This window comes from Chlamydotis macqueenii, chromosome 1 (assembly GCF_036417535.1).
Source record: "Chlamydotis macqueenii isolate bChlMac1 chromosome 1, bChlMac1.mat, whole genome shotgun sequence".
NCBI classification, from domain to species: Eukaryota; Metazoa; Chordata; class Aves; order Otidiformes; family Otididae; genus Chlamydotis; species Chlamydotis macqueenii.
Window position 1 is genome coordinate 520,483 of NC_141556.1, and position 19,134 is coordinate 539,616.

A 19,134-nucleotide genomic window follows, 5' to 3' on the forward strand; every position below is an offset into this window, starting at 1 on the left:
AACGTACCCAGCTTCTGCAGGGAAAAATTTCCAGAGTAGAGGTGCATCAGGGTGATGGATTTTATATGAAGGGAAGGCTGAAAATCTCCTCTCAGAGTATGGCTCGCAGGTGAATTGTCAGCGCAGTTGAGAATCGCTTGTAGGGGAAAACCAGCAAGTTTAATTAACATGTATTTTTAGCAGTTTCAGTTTGAGTTTTAACAATGCAGAGTAAAATCTGTTTCCAGCTGTGAAGGGCTGGCGCTGGGCAGGACGCGGCGAGACCTGCGTTAGCTGAAGGAGCGAGGAGGGGCAGAGGGAAGAGGAAGGGGACGGCTCTGGGGGACGATGTCTGGGGGTGCGGCGTCGGGTGTGGAGGTCGGTAACTGAGACACAAGTGGAGATGATTGGAGAAATGGTTGGGGGATGATTATTTTTTTAATTAAAAAATATAATGAGGCTGTAATTCCTTTCAGTGGAGTACTTCTCAGTACCGAGGCACATCCCCAGCTCCCTCTCTGGAGCTGAGGGGGTCTGGTCTGCCTCATCATCTTGTCCTTTTCCTTTCGTTTTCATCCCTAGGAAAAAAAATACCTGGAAGGTCCCTCAGAGTAGCCTCTCCTGCATGGGAGGGAAGCCTGGGCATAATCCTCTGCCTGCCACGTGAGGGAAGATGCATGCGCCTTCTCCAGTTTGCTTTGTAATTTTCCACCATTAAAATGTAAATGTGGCCTCTGAGCTTGGAGCTGTGGAGACATTTGCACTCTGCGTGCTTTTGCTCTTTTACATGAATATTTAACATGGAGCCAGCAAATCTAAATAACCTCCGAGTGTTGATTACACTTCGGTTCGTTAGCCTGCAGCTCGGGGTTGTGCGGAGCGCGCTCCACGTGCCAGCGCAGCGCCTCGGGGCCGGGAGCTCCTCGGGGAGCCCTGGCCGCGTCCCGCTCCCACCGCAGCCGAGCGGCGTTTCCGAGCCGGGAGCCGCGCGTTTCCCCTTCTGGAGGGCGGAAAGCGAACGCGGAGCGTCGGATGAACCAGGCGGGCTGGGGCACGGCTGTGCTGCTTGGCGCAGCGCTGTCATGGTAACTGAAGTGATTCATTTTGCTGTGAGAAACCCAGTAAACATACTTTGATTAAACTCTTGAGAAGGTATAGAGAGGAATCTTCAAAGCTGGTTGTATAAACTGCACAAAGTTGGTTTGTGGTGGTTTGGTTTCTTTTTTCCCTTATTGCTCTCACTTCCTTCCCTTCCCCACTGGGGATTTGAGGGATGGGGAAAAGATTGGCTTTCTGGCAGCAGCCTGAAACTGTCCTGGTTCTGGCACCTGGTGACTGGAGGTCGGGCTCAGCCGTTTGGTGCCGTAATAACCAGTTTCAGGAAAGCTGAGGAGCAGGGAGAAGCCGGCCACGCAGCCCACAGGGCTGGCCGAAGCGTGTTTTGGGACTTGTACGGTGGTTTGGGACATCATGGCGTGCAGGGGCACCTCTGAGCCTCCTGGCGAGGAGTTCGCTCTCCAAACCAAGGCAGATCAGCTCTGCCCCTTACACAGCGGTGGGATCAGTAAACTGCTCTGCTAAACCTGGTCTCCACGCTGAGGCCTGGCACATCAGACCCCAGCTGCTGGGCAGCTCCTCGGGTCCCAGGCCAGGCCCAGGGTCTCTTCCTGCTACCCCGTCCCCGCTCCGAGGCAGGGGGAAGAGGATCTGCGTCCTGGCCAGGCGCTCCGCTCCCCCAGCCCGGGGGGGATGGTGGCCGTGTGAGGTTGCCTGCTGATGGAGCACCGCTCAGACCGCGTCTGCGGCATCGTGGTTCCCCAGCTTAGGGGTGACGGGCTCAGATCGGCTCTGCTCTGCCAGAGAGGCACTGAGCTCGTGTTCGGGTGGCTGACGCCATGAGCCCACGGCCTGTCTCAGGATACCGGCCCGTCACCACGCGGTTTCACCGGTGCTGTCAGTCCCTGGCAGTGCACCGTGGATGTCCTCGTGTGACCAGCCTGGGCCTTGGCCTTCGATTTGGAAGGGTGTTCATGCCACTGACCAGTGCGCTTTCATCATTAGGCAGCATTCGGCACTTTTTTAGTGGAAGTAATTCTGTACTTTTTTTCCAAGAACTTTGCTTAAAGTTACCGCGTTGGCTGGGTTTGAAAACAGCTCTTTGAGACTAGCAAGAAATTTCTGTGTGTTTCCAGTGACTATTTCCAATTTCCAATAACTTTTAGATCTGCCAGTTATCATGACATGCATCCATTTAATATTTGCTTCTCTGATTTTTTAAAAATTATTTTCTGTGAGAAGTGACGTCGTACAAAACTAAACGTCTCTTGGAGATCTGTTGTGTGCCGGGATGGCACGTGAACTCGTGTCGGCAGTTCCCGTCAGCCAAAGCTGGTGGGCATTGCCTGTGGCGTGGCTGTGGTTAGCCCTGCTGTGGGTTCCTCTGCAGCGTGCTGCGTTGGTAGGATGGGCTGCGCGTCAGCCTCCCGCGTGCTGCTGTCCCACAGACTCCCAGGCGCTGACGCCGCAGCACGTTTTACCCCAGGGAACACATCGCATCCACGGCCCAGGCTTCGCTTCTTTCTGTGCGAGATCCCTCCGTGCCTGTGGCCTCTGGGTGACCGTTTGGACCTGTTTTTCCTCTGGGGGTGGCCTGGACGCGGGGCAGTGGCAGAACTGAGGAGCCGGACTGAGCTGGCGGCGAGCGCGGATGCTGCTGGCAGAAATTCCCTCACCACGTGGTTGAAACTCATCAGAGAACAAATGCATCGCGTTGCTATGACAGCAGGAAGATTCACCAGAGTCTGAAATTCTTGTACTTTGAACCTAAAATATTCCTTGGAAAAATACTCCGTGTGTGGCTGCGCAGCACCGCTGGGAGGTACCGTCAAGGTGTTTGGTCAAGGATGGCACAGGTCTGAGGCCTTGCGCAGCGTCAGGCAGCATCCTGCCCAGAGCCCTGGCTGCTCCTGTCCTCTGCGGCCCCTTGGCGGTGGCCGTTGGAGCATGGTCAGGGCTCACACGCTTTTGTGCAGGTTGCCACCAGAGAAGAGGCCTTTGAAGGGCAAAGTCAGACAAACTTTGAGCATGTTAAGCTTCAGGATGGAAATGGATTCATTAAACAAAATTTAGGAAAATACGTCTTTCCTGAGCTGAGGTCTGCAATGCTGTGGCTCTGCAGCAGAGCCCTCTTCCCCCGCGACCATGCCAGGTTCCCCGTTTCCACTGCAGCAGAGCCCTCTTCACCTGCGACCACGCCAGGTTCCCCGTTTCCACTGCAGCAGAGCCCTCTTCCCCTGCGACCACGCCAGGTTCCCCGTTTCCACTGCAGCAGAGCCCTCTTCACCTGCGACCACGCCAGGTTCCCCATTTCCACTGCAGCAGAGCCCTCTTCACCTGCGACCACGCCAGGTTCCCCGTTTCCACTGCAGCAGAGCCCTCTTCCCCTGCGACCACGCCAGGTTCCCCGTTTCCACTGCAGCAGAGCCCTCTTCCCCTGCGACCACGCCAGGTTCCCCGTTTCCACTGCAGCAGACCCTCTTCCCCTGCGACCACGCCAGGTTCCCCGTTTCCACTGCAGCAGAGTCCTCTTCCCCTGCGACCATGCCAGGTTCCCCGTTTCCACTGCAGCAGACCCTCTTCCCCTGCGACCATGCCAGGTTCCCCGTTTCCACTCCTCCTCCCTCTGCAGAGCTGCAGGCAGAGGCAGGAGTGTGCATCTTCAGGTGGCTTTGCAGAATCATAGAATAGCACTTTGGAAGGGACCTCAGGGATCATCTGGGCCAACCTTTCTTGGCAAAAGCACGGTCTGTACAAGACGGCCCAGCACCCTGTCCAGCCGAATCTTACAAGTGTCCAATGTTGGGGAATCCACCACTTCCCTGGGGAGATCGTTGCAATGGCCGATTGTTCTCGTTGTGAAAAGTCGTCCTCTTGTGTGCCCAGCAGTAACTTGTACCCGTTACCCCTCACTTTTTCCACGTTACTCCTTGTAAAAAGGGAGTCTCCGTCATCTCTGTGGCCACCCTTTAAATACTGGAACAGGATGACAAGGTCTCCCCTAAGCCTTCTTTTCTCCGGGCTGAACAAGCCCCGTTCTCTCAGCCTTTCCTCACATGGCAGGCTTCCCCGTCCTTTGATCATCTTCCTGGCCCTTCTCCGGACCCTCTCCAGCCTGCCCACATCTTTTTTGTATAGCGAGGGCCAAAACCGAACACGGTATTTCAGGTGTGGCCTGACAAGCACTGAGTACAGTGGGATAGTGACTGCTTTATCTCTGCTGGTGATGCCCGTGTTGATGCAGCCCAGCGCCCTGTTGGTTTGCTTTGCCGCAGCAGCGCACTGTTCACTCACGTTGAGCTCGTTGTCCACCAGCACCCCAGGTCCGTTCTTCGTGAGGTCTGTTTCTTCTGTGTGCTCCTGAGGTTTGGGTAGAGGGTCACGTAGGGCGGGGAGTCGCTGGTATTTTATTCTGTACGTTGTGTTTTCTAGGCTTGCACTCGACAGGTGGCTGACGCTGTAGGTTTAGGCCTTCCTGCCTCCGAAACAGAAGAGTGTGCGGTGGCTGGGGTTACTGCCGGTGTCAGTGTCCTGTGTGCCTGTCACCGCCTCCGAAGCGGGGTGGCAGCTGGAGATGGGCTGGCAAGGGTCCTGCTGGTAGCCCCACGTGCTCTCCCCGGCTGCCCTTGCCGGTGCTGTCTCCCGCTCCGGTGGCACGCCTTGATGCTTCCCGAGATGCCACCTCCAAATCCTCCCCGCGCCGGTGCACTGTGGTCGGGCTCGCCTGCCCCACCTACTCCCGGGGCAGTTTCCCCAGGGTGGTGCAGAGAGAGGAGCGGGAAGCAGGTGAAGCTGCGTCCTCCCCTGCCCTGGCCATTCCTGCTGTCCCAGCCCAGCTCCACGTGCTGTCCCAGCCTTCCTGCTTTGCCGCCATCTTCCAGCCTGAGCATGGCTGACCGACACCGGCTTTGCGCTGTGTGCCCAGTAGCTAATGCTGCTTTTCCTGGCTCTTTTGCAGTGCCTTTCAGAGAAACTCCCAGCTACACAAAGCGGAGACGGATCCTCGCTGGCGGCGGCCTCTCCTCCCCGCGCATGCTGCAGCGCTCGGCCAGTGACAACAACCTGAAGGCGGAGAGCCGGGCGTCCTACTCACCGGTGCCCTCGCTCCGCAGCCTGCCCCCACAGCTGCTGGCGCAGATGCAGGAGGCGGCAGCGGGGGCTGGGGCAGGGGACGGCAGCCTGGCGAGCTCCGGCAGCGTCCGCAGTGCCCACAGCCGCTCCCCGTCCCTGCAGCGGGTGCAGGAGGAGAAGGAAGCCGACCTGCCCACGCTCCGGAGGAGCAGCTGCGGCAAGGCCAGGTAAGGGACCAGGGGGAGGCAGAGCGAGGTTGCCCCGGGCCACGGCCGGCGCGTGCCTCAGCACCCACCACGCCTGCACGGTGCCAGGCACCCGCGGGACCCTGGGCATCGAGTGGGGAATGGGGAGGTTGGTGGAGCCCAGTGCGGCCCTGCGTCTCCCTTCCCACGCGCTGTGGGGAGCGGGGCTGGCTGGGGCCTGGAGCAAGCTCCCAGGGGTTTTTTCTCTTGATCTTCTCCCCAGCCCTCGATCTAATCTTGCGGCTCAAAAAAATGGTGAGTACATCGATGCTGTGTTGCGCTTGTCGTTGCTATGACAATGAATGCGTCTTGAAAACTAATACTTCAAGGTTGCACATTGCATATAAGCCAACACCTAACGTGCCCCGACCAAGTCGTGGTTATGGCGGTGCTCTGCCCGCGGGCCCTGGCGGTGCCGTTGCTCTGATGGCCACCCTCACCTGACCCGCTGAGCGGCGCGGGGAGGCCTTCCTTGGGCTGAGCGGCGCGGGGAGGCCTTCCTTGGGCTGAGCGGCGCGGGGAGGCCTTCCTTGGGCTGAGCGGCGCGGGGTGTGCTCCAGGTGGTTTCTGTGGCCGGTAGGCATGGGACTGATGTGGACCTCATGTTCTCCCGCTGCTCCCCATCACTCGTTGGCCATGTGCAGTGTGAACTCTGACACTGCTCACCACTGCCAGTGCTTGCCTCCAGCTGGAGCCAGGCGTGGGCACCCGTTCTGATGCGGGGGAGCGACTGCGGCTCCCCTCAGGCAACGGAGGGGCTGCTGGAGAGCCTTTGTGGCCGAGGGTCCCCGTCGTGACAACTAGGGTCCGGCTGTGCTTTCTGAAGGCCTCTGTTGGCGGAGAGGCGAGAGCGATGGTGGCTGATGGAAAGCAGTGTCCGCTCAGCAGGGGCTAACGAGAAACCCTGACACCGTGAGGCCAGAGCCGGAGTCTGAAGAGCGGGCACCAGGTCTGGGTTATAGCTGTCTTCAGTAACGGCTGAGGGATGGATGCGAGTGCTGAAGAACCAGGCTGCAGGTGGCGGCTGTACATTAACTCCATAGCAGGAGTAGCTCTGGGGCCCTTTGAGGCGATCTGAAGAATTTGGGGAAAAAGAAACATGTCGGTGAATAATGAAAATAAATGTAAAATAGCTACTACAGGGGGAAAAATGGAAGTACTCAGGCACCTGCTGGGATCCTTAATTAGTAGCTGAACTCAGGAGAAGTTGCAGGGTGTTTTCCAAACCGCTCAGTGGAGGCCGCTGCTCAATGTGCAATGCCGGTCCGAAGCCCGCTGGTGTTGGATGCGCTAACGGTGCGGTGGATGATAACACGGAAACCAGTCAAGTGCTGTGTGGAAGGCGGTGACGGCGCCGCTGAGCCCGTGCACCAGGCCGGGCACTGCCAGCCAGCAGGAACTGTGGGTTCAAGGGTTTCGGAGATGCGCTGAAAATGATCAGGAATGAGGGGAAAAAAAAATAATCTCTGCTTTGAAGAGAGATTTAGAAGAGCAGGATTGTTACCTTAGAAACGAGATGAATAGGAGGAAATATGTTAAAAATATTGAAAATACCGAATGGCTTATCGGGGGAAATAGGGAACCTCTGCCTGTTTCATGGCACAAGGAGAAAGGAGCACGCAATGAAATTAACGGCAAACATGCTCAAAACCAGTACAAGACAGTGGTTTTTCTCCACCCTGCAGCTAGCTCAGGAATTCGCTGCCTTGGGAACGCGCTGAAGCCAGAAGCACAGTAGGATCATAAAAGCATTAGGAGGCTGATGTGGGTAAAAAAAGTACTGTGGGCTTTTATAATCAATAAGCTTTTGGAAACATCCTCAAAATTACCCGGGGCAGCTGATGGCAATGCGGGAGGAGGGCAGCTGGGGAGGTCGAGGCTGACCCAGCCGGCCGATTCCCGGCGAGGGGCGAGCGGTAGCACGGCCGGGCACGGGGTACTGGGCGAGGAGGAGCGGGCAGGCGGCCTGCTGCCCTGCTCCCGGTCCCGGCCGCGGGGGCTCCCGGCGAGCCCTGGGGAAGCTGTGGGCTCTGCCAGCCCTGCCCTGCGTCACCACCGCCCTGCCGCGGCTGAGGATGCGGGCGGGGTGCCTCTCTCCAGTCGCACGGGCCGGTGTTGTTTTAAATGGGACGGGTGTGCGCGCACCGATGGTGCCCAGCGTGAGGCTGTGCGCTAACGAGGGCTCGGAGCAGCATTAACAGCGGTGTTCTGTTGGACCCAGCCTTTCTTCCACTTGTTGTCTGGCCTTACCGCGCTGCTGGCCCCAGCGCGTTTGGTTGGTTTGGCAGAGCCGTTATTTACCGCGGGGCTGGGAGGAGTGGTGCGGTGATCCCCGTCTCATCGCGATGCTCTGTTCCCAGGGATGTTCTCGTTTCAAATGAGAAAGCCTTCACTTTGTGGTAAGTGACAGGGCATCCATAAACGTGCATCTCTCATGTCTGCCTTGAAAAGTCTTGCAGAAAAATTGATTCTGGGTCAGATTTTTGTTAGAGTAAATATCAAAAAACTTAGTGTCTGCAATCTTGCCTGAAAATTCTTTATTCCGAGGGCAGAAACTCCCAGCAAAACTGTGATTGTTTTGCAGATGTATTCAGGAAGGCAAAGTGAATGTAAATGAAAACTAGCTTAGCGTCAGCGTTTCATTTTTTCCAGAAGCACTGTGCAGAAACCGCTGGCGTGCCCGTGGGCTGGCCAGCGGTCGCCTCAGCACTGGCGTTCAGCCCTGCTGACGGCAGGACCAGCGCCTGTCCACGTTGCCCACGACTTCAGCCGCACCAGTGGTTCTGGTGGCCCAGCCCTCCCTGGGGCTGCGGCTCTCTGGTCTCGGTGGTGCCTGAGCAGAGGTCCCGCTCGGCTGCGGGAGGCTGGGCCGGGGAGCACAGGTCTGACCCTGGACAGGGGTGGTGGGTGCGAGCCCAGGGGTGACCATCCCCGTGGCGAGGGATGGGCCGTGGGACAGGCAGGGCTGCAGGGAGCCTGGAGCAAAGGACCTGGGCGATGCCGGGGGTGAATCCACCCATCGTGGCCTGGGTCAGCCTCGCATGGCGCATCCCAAAAAGCCTTTTGGTGGCCGGCTGCCCTTGTGCTAATGACCCCCTCCTGGGAGCGAGCCCCGAGGGTGCGGCTGCTGCCAGTGCAGTTGGCTCTGAACCCCCCGTCGTGCTGTGGGTCCTCGGGGGTCCGGGGAGGACCGGTGGGAAGGGGCTAACCCGCAGACGCCAACTGTGCTCATCCCGCCTGTTCCTGGGAAACCCCTCTGATGGACCTGTGCCGACGTTTTCCTCGCTCTGCCTCCCTCTGTCCCCACTACTAGGGATTTTTCTGATGTCTGATCCGAATATTTCTTCCCCTAGTTTGCTGTGCTGTGTTTGCTCTGCGTCGGTACGGTGAGGAGCTCGCTCGCTTTCCCCTCGCCGCAGACTGCTTGCTGTGTTTTCCTCAGCGTCGCCTCTTCTGTCGGCTGTTAGCCCCCTTCCTGGCCCATCCCAAAGGTCCGCTTTCCCTGAGCTGCTGCCGCGGCTCCTTTCCAGGCTCCTGCCGCCTCTCTCCTTCCAGGCAGCGCGGAGCCCGGAGCAGGCGCGCAGCGGCAGAGCAGTGCGGCAGCAGGGTTGTGCTGCGTGTTTTTCAGGCTGTGGTTTTGAAGGCTCGCCGTACTGCGCTTTGTGAAGTGGTGTGATGTGTGACTCACGTTCAGCATGTGATAGCCTCCACGTTTTTCCCACTTAAACCCCGCCACGTAACCAGTGCTTCCTGCTCTGAGTCCTTGTGCGGCTGATGGTTCCTGCGTGGATGCCGTACTTTCGGTTTATCCATTTAAACCCCGGTCCTGCTCTTTGCGGTGTTTTACAGCCGCTTTATACTGCCCACGGATTTGGCAAGGATCTTCTCCGATCCGTCGTTTGTTGTGCCGAAGGACCCGCTGACCCTGCGCAGCCCCGGTACCTCCCCCCTTTGATGGGGAGGTGTCGGGGGGTCTCCCGCCCGGCGGTGGAGCGGTCGCGGGGCAGCTGTGGGGCCGTGAGGAGCCCAGCGAAGGCCGGGGTGCGCGGCTGCTGCTCGTTAGCCAGCTCCTCACGATCTGTCCACGACCAGTCCCTTCTGCCTGTCACCACTCTGCTGCCTTCCAGGCAAGCACAAACATTTGGCTTGTTGTTTGTTCCAGTACTTTTCCCCGCGAAGTGAAGTGACAGTGTATCTTTAGCTTTTTTTTCCCCCCTTTTGGCCATTTGCCATTCTCTTGGACATACTCGACACGATATGAGCCTTCAAAGGTGACCTTAGGTGTTCTGAGATTGCTGCAGTCTGTTCTTCAGCTTCCTACCACGTGTGTGGTCTGGCACATCCAAATATTCTTAATTAATTCCTGCTTCTGGAATCCAGGTGGGATCTTAACTCTCTGCCTCTGAAATCTCATCGTTGAGCTCTGATTTAAAGACAGACAGGTATTAAGCACATCGGTGTTTTCAGTTTCACCCGCTGAAGGCTTTCCCTCTCTGCAGTTAGCCAAAGGAGCACCGCCCGTTACCAGCAATTCCTGGGATCTGTTTCTTGCTGACTGAGCGTTTACAGAGCAAATACCTGCTGCTGGCCGTGGTGGCATTTCCTCTCGTGCTTGTGCTGTCCAGATGTTTGCTTGTGCTGTCCAGATGTTTGCTGCTGTTGGCTCATGCTTTTCCGTTACGTCTGTCTGTGGCAGTCACCCCGGTTCTCCCGTCTGTGCGGTGTGTTTGAAGTCAGTGATTGTCTTACAGTGTAGCTGGTTTCTTACTTCACCGCTTATGCATCTTCCATGCTGGGATAGGTCCAAAGTCTTCTCCTTCGCCATCCCCATCATGGGATCATGTCATAGTTTGGGTTGAGAGGGGCCTCTGGAGGCCGTCTGTCCCGCTCTGGGCTGGCCTGCCGTGAAACCTTGCCTCCACTATGCGAGAACCTACAGAGGCTGGCCTCGAAACGCATTGCTCGTGTTTTGCTGGCCTTTCTCGCTTTCTTCCTAAGACCTGCTGAACGCTTGTTGTTTCACGGTCGTTCCTGCCCAGCCCGCTGTCTTGGCTGGTTCTGCCCCGGCATGTGCCGAAGGAGCAGGACACATGCCGAGGACACCGGGGATCACCCTCCTCGCTCTGAATGCCTCCTCCTTTGCTCCCGTCTGCGGGCGTCTCTGCCAGAGGGACTGAGAGTCACGGACGCATGGCTGGCAGAGGCCCGTTCAGACAGGTGTTGTCCATAAAAACGGCACTGAGCTCGCTGTGCTTTGGCGGCGAGTGAATGCAGAGAGCATCCTTCTCTAGCACCTCCCCTGAAGATTCTTGGCACTTCTGCACCTTGAACAAACATCTTTCTTCTGAAATTGCTAAAAGTGCAGTTATTGCATCAACTGGAACCCAGGGACTTTATTTCTAATATTCTTGACCTCTCCTTGGGGGATTTAATAAAATAAATGCCTTGTCCCGATCTCTTTTTTTCGTATTATTGCTTTTAACAATATGAACTGATTCACTATTCCCAGGCCCTTTTTTTCCTCTGCACCGTGGATGAGATCTTTGCCCTAAGTACTAAGTCGCTGGCTTATTTATTTATTTATTGAAAGCCTTAGATGATTTTTTTCTCTTCCTGGCTTTTCAAATGTTAGATCCATTTGATTTGTTCTACCTGCATCAGGGATTTGAGGAGAAATTACCACAACTTGTTTCATTCTCTTCTGCGCCTCAGGTTCCACCTTGGCACCAGCTGTTGATTTGAGTCCCCTCCGTGTCTCAGCTGTAGCCTCGGTCCCCCTGCGGCAGCTGCTCAGAAATAAATCCCTGGGGGTTGGAGGGGACCCGAAGGTGGGTGGCGCGGGGGCCACCCACTCCTCGGGGTGCTCCGGGGGTCAGCAGGCTGCTCACGACCCTTCTGCGCTGTGTGCGGCTCAGCCGGTAGCGCTGGGCAGCGCAACGCCAGCGCCGAGCCCAGCACCTCGGGCACGAGGTTTTATTTTGGGGTGGGATAGTGAAGTGCGTGGGTGGGGGATCTCTTGCTAGTGGGACTCCACAGGCTGCGACAGCCGCACCAGCAAGCGAGTCGACGGGCAGGAGTGCTTTGTGGAGAAACACGCAGCGAGGAGCATGGGCAGCAGGTCAAGGGAGGGGATTCTGCCCCTCTGCCCCGCTCTGGTGAGACCCCCCTGCAGCGCTGCGTCCAGCTCTGGAGCCCCCAACAGCAGAAGGACGTGGAGCTGCTGGAGAGGGTCCAGAGGAGGCCACGCAGATGCTGAGAGGGCTGGAGCAGCTCTGCTGTGAGGCCGGGCTGGGAGAGCTGGGGCTGCTCAGCCTGGAGAGGAGGAGGCTCCGGGGAGACCTGAGAGCGGCTCCCAGTGCCCAAAGGGGGCTGCAGGGAAGGTGGGGAGAGACTCTTCAGCAGGGCCTGGTGGGACAGGACGAGGGGTGGTGGGTTTAAAATAGAGGGAGGGAGATTTAGATTGGATATTAGGAAAAAATTTTTTACAATGCGAGTTGTAGAACACTGGCCCAGGTTGCCCAGAGAGGTGGTGGTTGCTCCATCCCTGGAAACGTTCAAGGCCAGGTTGGCCGGGGCTCTGAGCACCCTGATCCGGTTGGAGATGTCCCTGCTCCTGGCAGGGGGCTTGGACTTAGATGACCTTTGAAGGTCCCTTCTGACCGAAACCGTTCTATGATTCTATGAAATTTGGAGTGTTTGCAAAGGGATTGCTGCCTTCAGAGTCATTTGTGTCGGAAGGGATGTCTGGAGGTCATCTGGTGCTGCCTTCTGGCAGGACCCTGTTGCAGACCCTGCCTGCACCCCGCAGCCAGCTCCCCTCCGCCGCCCGTCCGCTGCGGGAGAGAAACCTGCTTGGGCAGAGCGTCTTCTCAGGACAGCCTCACTTGAAACGAGTGACCGCCTGCACCACAGAACGTCTCTGAGATGTGCCGCTCCCCTCCCTGCACACCAAAATGCGCCTGAAGGAACTGGGAGAAGTGCCTTTTGAGTTCTGGTAAACCGAAAGGGAATCTGAGCGATATTCAGGTGAGATACCTCCCTGCCAGGCGTGTTTGTCTCTGTAATAGCTTCTTCTGTTTGCCTCCAAGTTCCCATAAGAATACGTGCTCTCAGTTTGGGATTCCAGCGAAGCTTCAGGAATGTTTATTTCAGCTGGGCAAAATTAGAACGGGGCTTGGTCAGCCGAGCAGAGATGGCCAGCAGCACGCTCTCCTCTGCTGGGGCGCACACGGCTGCCTTGTCTCCGGGACGGAAGGGCCAGTCCCAGCGTCGGGCCAGCGCGTGCTCACCAAACATGTACAAAACCCACAGCCGTTCAGAGAGGAGCGATGCGTGCTGCTCTTACAATAAATACAACTCGCCACCTGAATAAACAGCAGAGCATGTACACAGGCTTTCATGTGCTGTGTCGATTAAAACGCTGGGTTTTGTGTATGAGAACCATACTGCAGGATTTCGGAAGTGCAGCGGAGTTTGCAGGACGCTCCCCGAGAGCTGTTTTGTTCTGGGTGAACTGGAGCGCCCGGCCGCAGAGGAAGGTCTTGGCGCGATGGCGGAGTGAGGGGACGCGACAGGCTAGCGTTAAATCTGATCTGACGCGTGGCGGAGGAGATTGGATCTGGGATGGCTGGAGCAGTGTTTGCGGAGGTTTGCCAGAGTCCTGAGGAGATGACGTTTGAATGGCTGACGCGATCCAGAGCTGCTGTGGAGACCGACCCCGAGGCCTGGGGGTGCAGGGATGGGAGGGCTGCCAGCGCCCGGCGCTGGCGTGGGGAAGGGCTGAAACATTACTGTGTGTCCCGGCCCAGAGCGCTGCGAGGCGGCTCACGCTCCGTTGGCGATATCCCCAGGGACCGCTGCCTCCAGAGCGCATCGGAGGAGAAGCTGCGCTGCGTTTGTCTGCACATGGCGCTGGCGCTGCCTGCGCACAGAATGGGCTGCCTTTCAGAAAACGTGGAGTGGTGAATGGCGAGAGTTTGACTGGGCTCAGCATCTTGAGGAAGGGGAGACGCGGAAAACACTTGCTGTGCCCGTTTCGGAAAGGTAACAGAGATTCATCAGAATGGCCTGAAACATCAAGAGCAGTGACAACATCCGTAAGGGCGATATGGGAAGCGCGGGATGGTCCAGGCAGAGCTGCACCAGGCAGGACCTGTGGAGGAAGAGATCGTCTGTAAGGTAGCGGAGCTGGTCTAGGAGCTGGTCTGAGAGTAAAGGGACCACGGGGAGTGGGAATCCGGGTTTGGGGAAGGCAGCGTGAGCCGCCAAGAGCAGCGTGAAGCTGTCTTCCAAAGGAGGAATTTCCTGGATGCTGGTGGGATCTGACGTCTTCGGCCACGGTGCGGTCCCAGTGCAGAGGCAGGACAGAGTGTCCCGGAGGAGAACTCCTTTCCTGCCCTGTCCCCCTGAGCTGGCAGGGCACGTCGAGGGTTGAGAAGAGAAACCGTGTCACCCTGAGCAGGGTGCCGTGCTGGCCGGTGGCGGGGGTCGCACACCGTGTCTGTGTTCAGCGAGCGGTGGCTACGTGGAGGGAGAAGGCCTTAAACCGCTGTGGGACGGTTTAGCAGGGGATTTCGGTTTCACCGGTCCAGAACTTAAAAACTTTACATTTTAAATGTTATGATGATGTACAAATAACACACTGGAGTGTTTCCCCCCCCCCCGTGTTTTGATCTTTCTGACAGTCCGGGGCTGGGAGCAGCGGGATGAATGCTGGAGACGGGGAGCAAAGGCCAAGCGGGAGAGAGGAGTGGGGAAACGCGCAGAGAGGGTAGGGCAGAGCGGACCGCTGACCGGAGCCAAGGCCCCGGGGTTCTGAGAGCTTTCCTTGGGCTTCCCCTCGTGTGAGGTCACATGGGAACTGGCACGCGTGGGCACGACGCAGAGCGATGCCATGAACTTCATCGAAGGGAAAGTGAATTATCCAGGGTGAAAGTGCCTGCTGCAACGGCAGTAATACAGCAAACGCTGCTGTTGCGTTGGGTGGCGGCCGTTTGGGGCAGCGTGCCAGCCCCTGCGTTTGCCTGAGCCGCAGGCCGCTCTGGGCGGTTGTTCCCGGCTCCTGCCCTCAGCGGGCTGGGCGGGAGGCAGAGCCGCTGCCCCCGGGGCTGGAGGCAGCCGCCCTCCGGGGCTTCCAGAATCCTGATTCAGGACAGCCTGGGGCTTGGGACTCCCACACCCTCCGGAGCTGGTTCTGTGCCTCCCTCCTCCACTTCTCCGCATTGCTGGTCCCTGGCTCGCTTATTTTGTACTGGAGTAATCTGCGAGACTTCAAAGGCCGATGGAGTTTGTTGATAAACGCAGGCAATGTGTACTGCAAGGAAGAAATTCACACAGCTCCTACATTTTGCTGGATTTTAAATTAACTGCAGTCCCACAGGCTTCCTTGTCAGCACCGCCACGAAAAAGCTCTGCTTTTTTAATGCTCATTAAAATACAGAACAAAACATCAGAATGTATAACATGAGGTGGAAAATATGTCAGTAACATGAGGGTGCTGTTCTGTCCCGTGGTGGGACGCTGTTACCGGGCTGGAGTGCGGCCGTGGTCGCCCCAGCCGAGCAGAGGACGCGATGCTCTGCGGAGGGGTCTGCCGGCGCTGCAGCGACTGGCAGGGGTGGCCGGGTTTGCCGATGGGCAGGCGAGTCCCGTGGATGGCCTGGCTGTGTCGCGGGACCCCCGGCATCCTTCCCAGTGCGCCGCTCCCAGCCCGTCGCTGTGGTGTTACTCTCCCAGATGAGCTTCTCGATCCACAGAATTTTTCTGCTTGGGGCTCTTTCTTTCCTCTTTGAAGTTTTTAACCTTTTATTTTTTTAAGAGGTGCCTGCCCGCAGCCGCAGGGTCTCAGTGCGCGTTTCTCGTCCCTCATTGTCATTTGCGTGTCCTTTAACGGAACAGCCCCTGCTGCTTTCCCCTGCCCACGGGTCGCCCCGGCGTTCCGCTGTCCCCGTGCAGGCTCAGGGAGGGGATGTCCTCAAAAGACCCGGGGCGGGTTTTGGCACCAACATGCGCTCCTGGCAGGGTACGAGCGGCCGCATGGCTCAGAGCGGCGGGCTGGGGCGAAGGCGGTGCCCGGCGTGTGGTGAGCGTTGCGAGGCTCTGCGGGCGCCGGCAGCCCGCGCCTCCTCGCTGGGGCCTGGAGAGCAGCGCGGCGGATCGAGCAGGTGGGCGACGCCGTCCCGAGTGAAGGTTTGCCAGGAAGCCAGCCGCGCTGCGGTAGACAGGCAGATAGCGCGGTTTCTTCTCTGATGCAGCGCCCCGTGCGTGCTGGGCTGGCTCCAGTGATGTGTTTTCTGATTAGCGGTGTGTCACGACTCTCAGCCTCTGCCAATCTACATGTTCTCTGTGCATCCAGCTGCTTTTCCCAAATATGTTAGTAAAAAAATGTTTTCCTCCTCTCCAGCATCATCCAGCTGCGATCTCCGGGTGCTTCACAGTGGGGAGTGAGTCAATGCTCTTGGCTTCAGCCCCGAGTTAGTTAAGGAGACGGCAGAATCGCTGTGCCTCGCTCCTGTCCGTGAGGAGCTGTCGATGATGGCCCTTGGCCCTGCTGCGGTGGCTTCTCTCTCATCTCCAGCCTCCTGCTGCCTGTCCCGGCGCTGCCACCGCCCTCCGCATTGTCTGTGTGCCGTTTTGGCGCTGTGGTTCTCCGAGCTGCCTGACGCGCGGCTGTGAGTGCTGGGCAGGGGCCGAGGAGTCGTCGCAGCCGCCTCGGGGAGGCCTTGCCCGCTGCGCAGGTGCTGCCAGACATCAACGGGCGGTTTGGTAACGCGGGAGACAGCGTAGCGAGGAGCAGCAGAGGTGTCCTGGAGCTTTGTATACGTAAGGAGCGTGGTCTGGTCTGAGTATTGTGAGCGTTATTGGGCAACCCGCACTGACCGGAGCTGTGCAGGGTGAAGGCAGAGATGAACACTGCGAGTTAGCGGGGGCCTGGAGCCGCTCTTGTGTGCGCAGAAACGTTGGAAAGAACGGGATTAAACACCGAGGATGTGGTTTAACGTAGCAGTTTGGAGGAGCCGTAACACCAGCAGTCTGTTCTGAGCGGGGTGGAGGCACCCGTCTGTACGGACGCCCTCCCTGTACTGATTCACTCGTTTCTCACAGCGTCGCTGTTCCTGTGAGCGTGAGCAGATACACGTTTATTTGGAGGTGACAGATGAGCAGGCAGAGCGGTAGCTGGTCAATACTGACTGCGCTGCTCAGCCAGGAGCGCGCTCGGCTCTGGGGATGCTGCAGAGCCGGCGGCCCTGGGCAGGCACGAGGATGCTGTCGTGCAGGGAGTTGGTAATGATTTCGGTTTGGCCAGTCCAGGGTATTGAACAGCGGCACTGGCTGCGGGGCTGACTCACGGTAAAAAGAAGCAAGGACTGAGCAATGAAATGGCGAACTGTAAAGGAACTCGTTACTGCCTGTCAGGTAATGACCCTGGGGAGCTCCCCGCGCGGGCGCAGCATCTGCCCCGCACCCAGGGGAGCGGTGCTTCTGGCCAAGGCACGAGGACTGCCGCTCGCAGGAGGGATGGTGGGGCGTTACAGCTCCTGCCAGCCCTTACGGGAATTTCTAACTGGGAGCAGAAAACTGCCTGCGTGGGGGCAGGCTCTTCCTGGCTTGCTGCCACGGGTTTTGTACCTTCTGCCTTGGGAATTAACCCTGCCTCCCAACGGTGTCCGTGCAGGCTGGACCCCAGCTGCTGTTTCTAGGGTTGTACTCTTGTTTTGCCGTAAGCGACCTCAGTGACGTAGGACGGTGCGTGGCAGAGGTGTCGTTCCTTGCTCTGCTGTGCCAGCAGCGAGGCCGGGCTGACAGTGCTGTCTTACAGTCCCAGGCGCTGGCCCTTCTCTGGGAAAGCACCTGTCCCCTCAAATGGCTTTTCAGCAGGTTCAGCGCTGTCCTCGCAGAGCTCAGTGCAGCAGTGAGCTGCGCAGCCCTGCTGTCTGCCAGCAAATGCTGCTCTGGCCCGGTAAGAGCGTGGCCGGCTGCGGGGAGGTGACTTATGCTGCAGCAGGCAAAGACGGGTCCAACGCACTTAACCTTGGCTAAGCTGCATGTACCAAAGTTCGCGAAGCGTCTGCACGCTTGCAGCGTGCCGTTGGTGCTTTGCTTCATCGGATGGTGCGGGAGTGGCGCTCACCTTCAGCATGACCGTCTGTGTCACCGAAGTCTTGGAGCAGAAAATAGACGCTGGTGCCAGGGGTTTCCCTGAGGCTGGGAGGGACCGCAATAACTCCGACACCGGATACCCCGGTGCGAGCCGCCGGCACCCTGCGCAGGTGGGCACGACGCCGGGAGGAGAGGAGGGAGCGTGCTCACGGCACCCCGATCAATGGGGGTTTTGACTCTGGGTCAGCTTTTAATTTTATTTGAAGATGGGCAACTTTGAATTACACACTAAATCTGGAAGGCCGGGCAATAATCCCAGTTTTTATCTGCTTCTCCCCAAAAAGTGCCCTAATGCAGGACCAGAATGGTAAGCAGCTCCCTCTTTGTCGTCTCGTTCTGGCGCTGCAGTTCGTGTCTGCCGGCCTGGAGAGCGGCCCAGCTTGGGCAGGCGTTTGGCCCTGGTTTGGGCAGCGCGATCTCTCGGGTGAGGTGCTGTTTCGGGAGGGTCATTAGGCTGCAGCTTCCCCGGACCCTCTGCCACTCCAGGGCACGTGCGGCCGCCTGCTTGCCGGCTGGGCACGGCACTGGCATTGTGCACCCATGCCCTAGGGCATCTCTGCTGGGGATGCTGGGCCAGGGCGGCTGTCAGGAGGGACCAGGCACCCCGGAGCGGTAAGGAGATGCCCTGGTCGTGAGGCTGGGCTTCAGCCTAAAATAGCTGGTATTTTAAGAATTTTGTGTCTTGGTTTAACGTGTCTGTGGCCTGTAACCAGCGTGCAGAAGCCTCCCTGTAAGGCTGCCAGCGGCGCTCCGGACCCCGGCGCTTCCTGGTGCCAGCCACACGCAGTGACCTGCGCTGAAGCAGCGGCCGGAGCATCGCTGCCGGGTCAGTGACGCGGTACTTGTTACACGTTTTCGCACGGCTCCCTGGCTGTGGTGTCTGCACCCCAAACGAGACCATGCTTTATGGCCTGGCGTGAGATTGCTGGCAGCGCCTGGAGTTCCGCACTGTGGCACGGGGCAGCGGTCTTGGCCGTTGTAACGCGGTGGTGTTCCCGTTTGTGGAGCTATTACTGTGCGGTGGTAGAAGTCTCACCAGTGGCATTTACTGAGCTAGGCTGCTCGTAGTGAAGGATTTTTTTCACTGGTTTTAATCTGTCTGTTCAAATATCTTCCACTCTGAAATTTCCCAGGCTTTTCCTTGCTTCTGGCTGAATTTCAGTTAAAACGGACTGGAATTTTTAAAATGAGGCAAGGTGAAGGAAAAATGGTTGCAATATGTTCTTTGAGTAGACCTGATGCTTTTAGAAACACCAGCATGATAGAAAGCTAATATTTCACATGGGTGTTAGCAGCGAAGCAAACAGGTGACAATACTTCGGAGGACGTGAGTTCTGATTTTGTATGGTAGTGGGGATGAGAAAAATCGGGTTTGGTAGTTGTGTATTCGTTTATAAATGGCAGGTTACTAAATCAGGGTCCCATAAATGCTGTTGTGGTCGAGGTCACATCTCTGCAGAGAGATTTTCCTTGGCTTCGCTTTCCCTCTCCTGCCATCACTTACTGATCCTCGCCCCAACAAAGCCACACAGACGCCGAACGGAGCGTGCAGGTCAGGAAGCCAGGAGCAGGTCCTTGTCTGCCAGGTGTGCCGTGAGACGGTGATGGACGTCCGTGCCTTTGA

General features: G+C 57.8%; 1 protein-coding gene across 2 annotated transcripts in view; it reads left to right on the plus strand.

Annotated features, from left to right (window-relative positions):
• Window positions 1-19,134, plus strand: part of SHANK3 (SH3 and multiple ankyrin repeat domains 3) — a 330,415-nt gene that overhangs the window by 119,577 nt on the left and 191,704 nt on the right. For both annotated transcript variants that reach the window (XM_086743634.1, XM_086743643.1), the window contains exon 12: window positions 4,994-5,333. In XM_086743634.1, coding sequence (XP_086599760.1) covers window positions 4,994-5,333 — 340 coding nt within the window. The remainder of the gene's footprint in view (window positions 1-4,993; window positions 5,334-19,134) is intronic.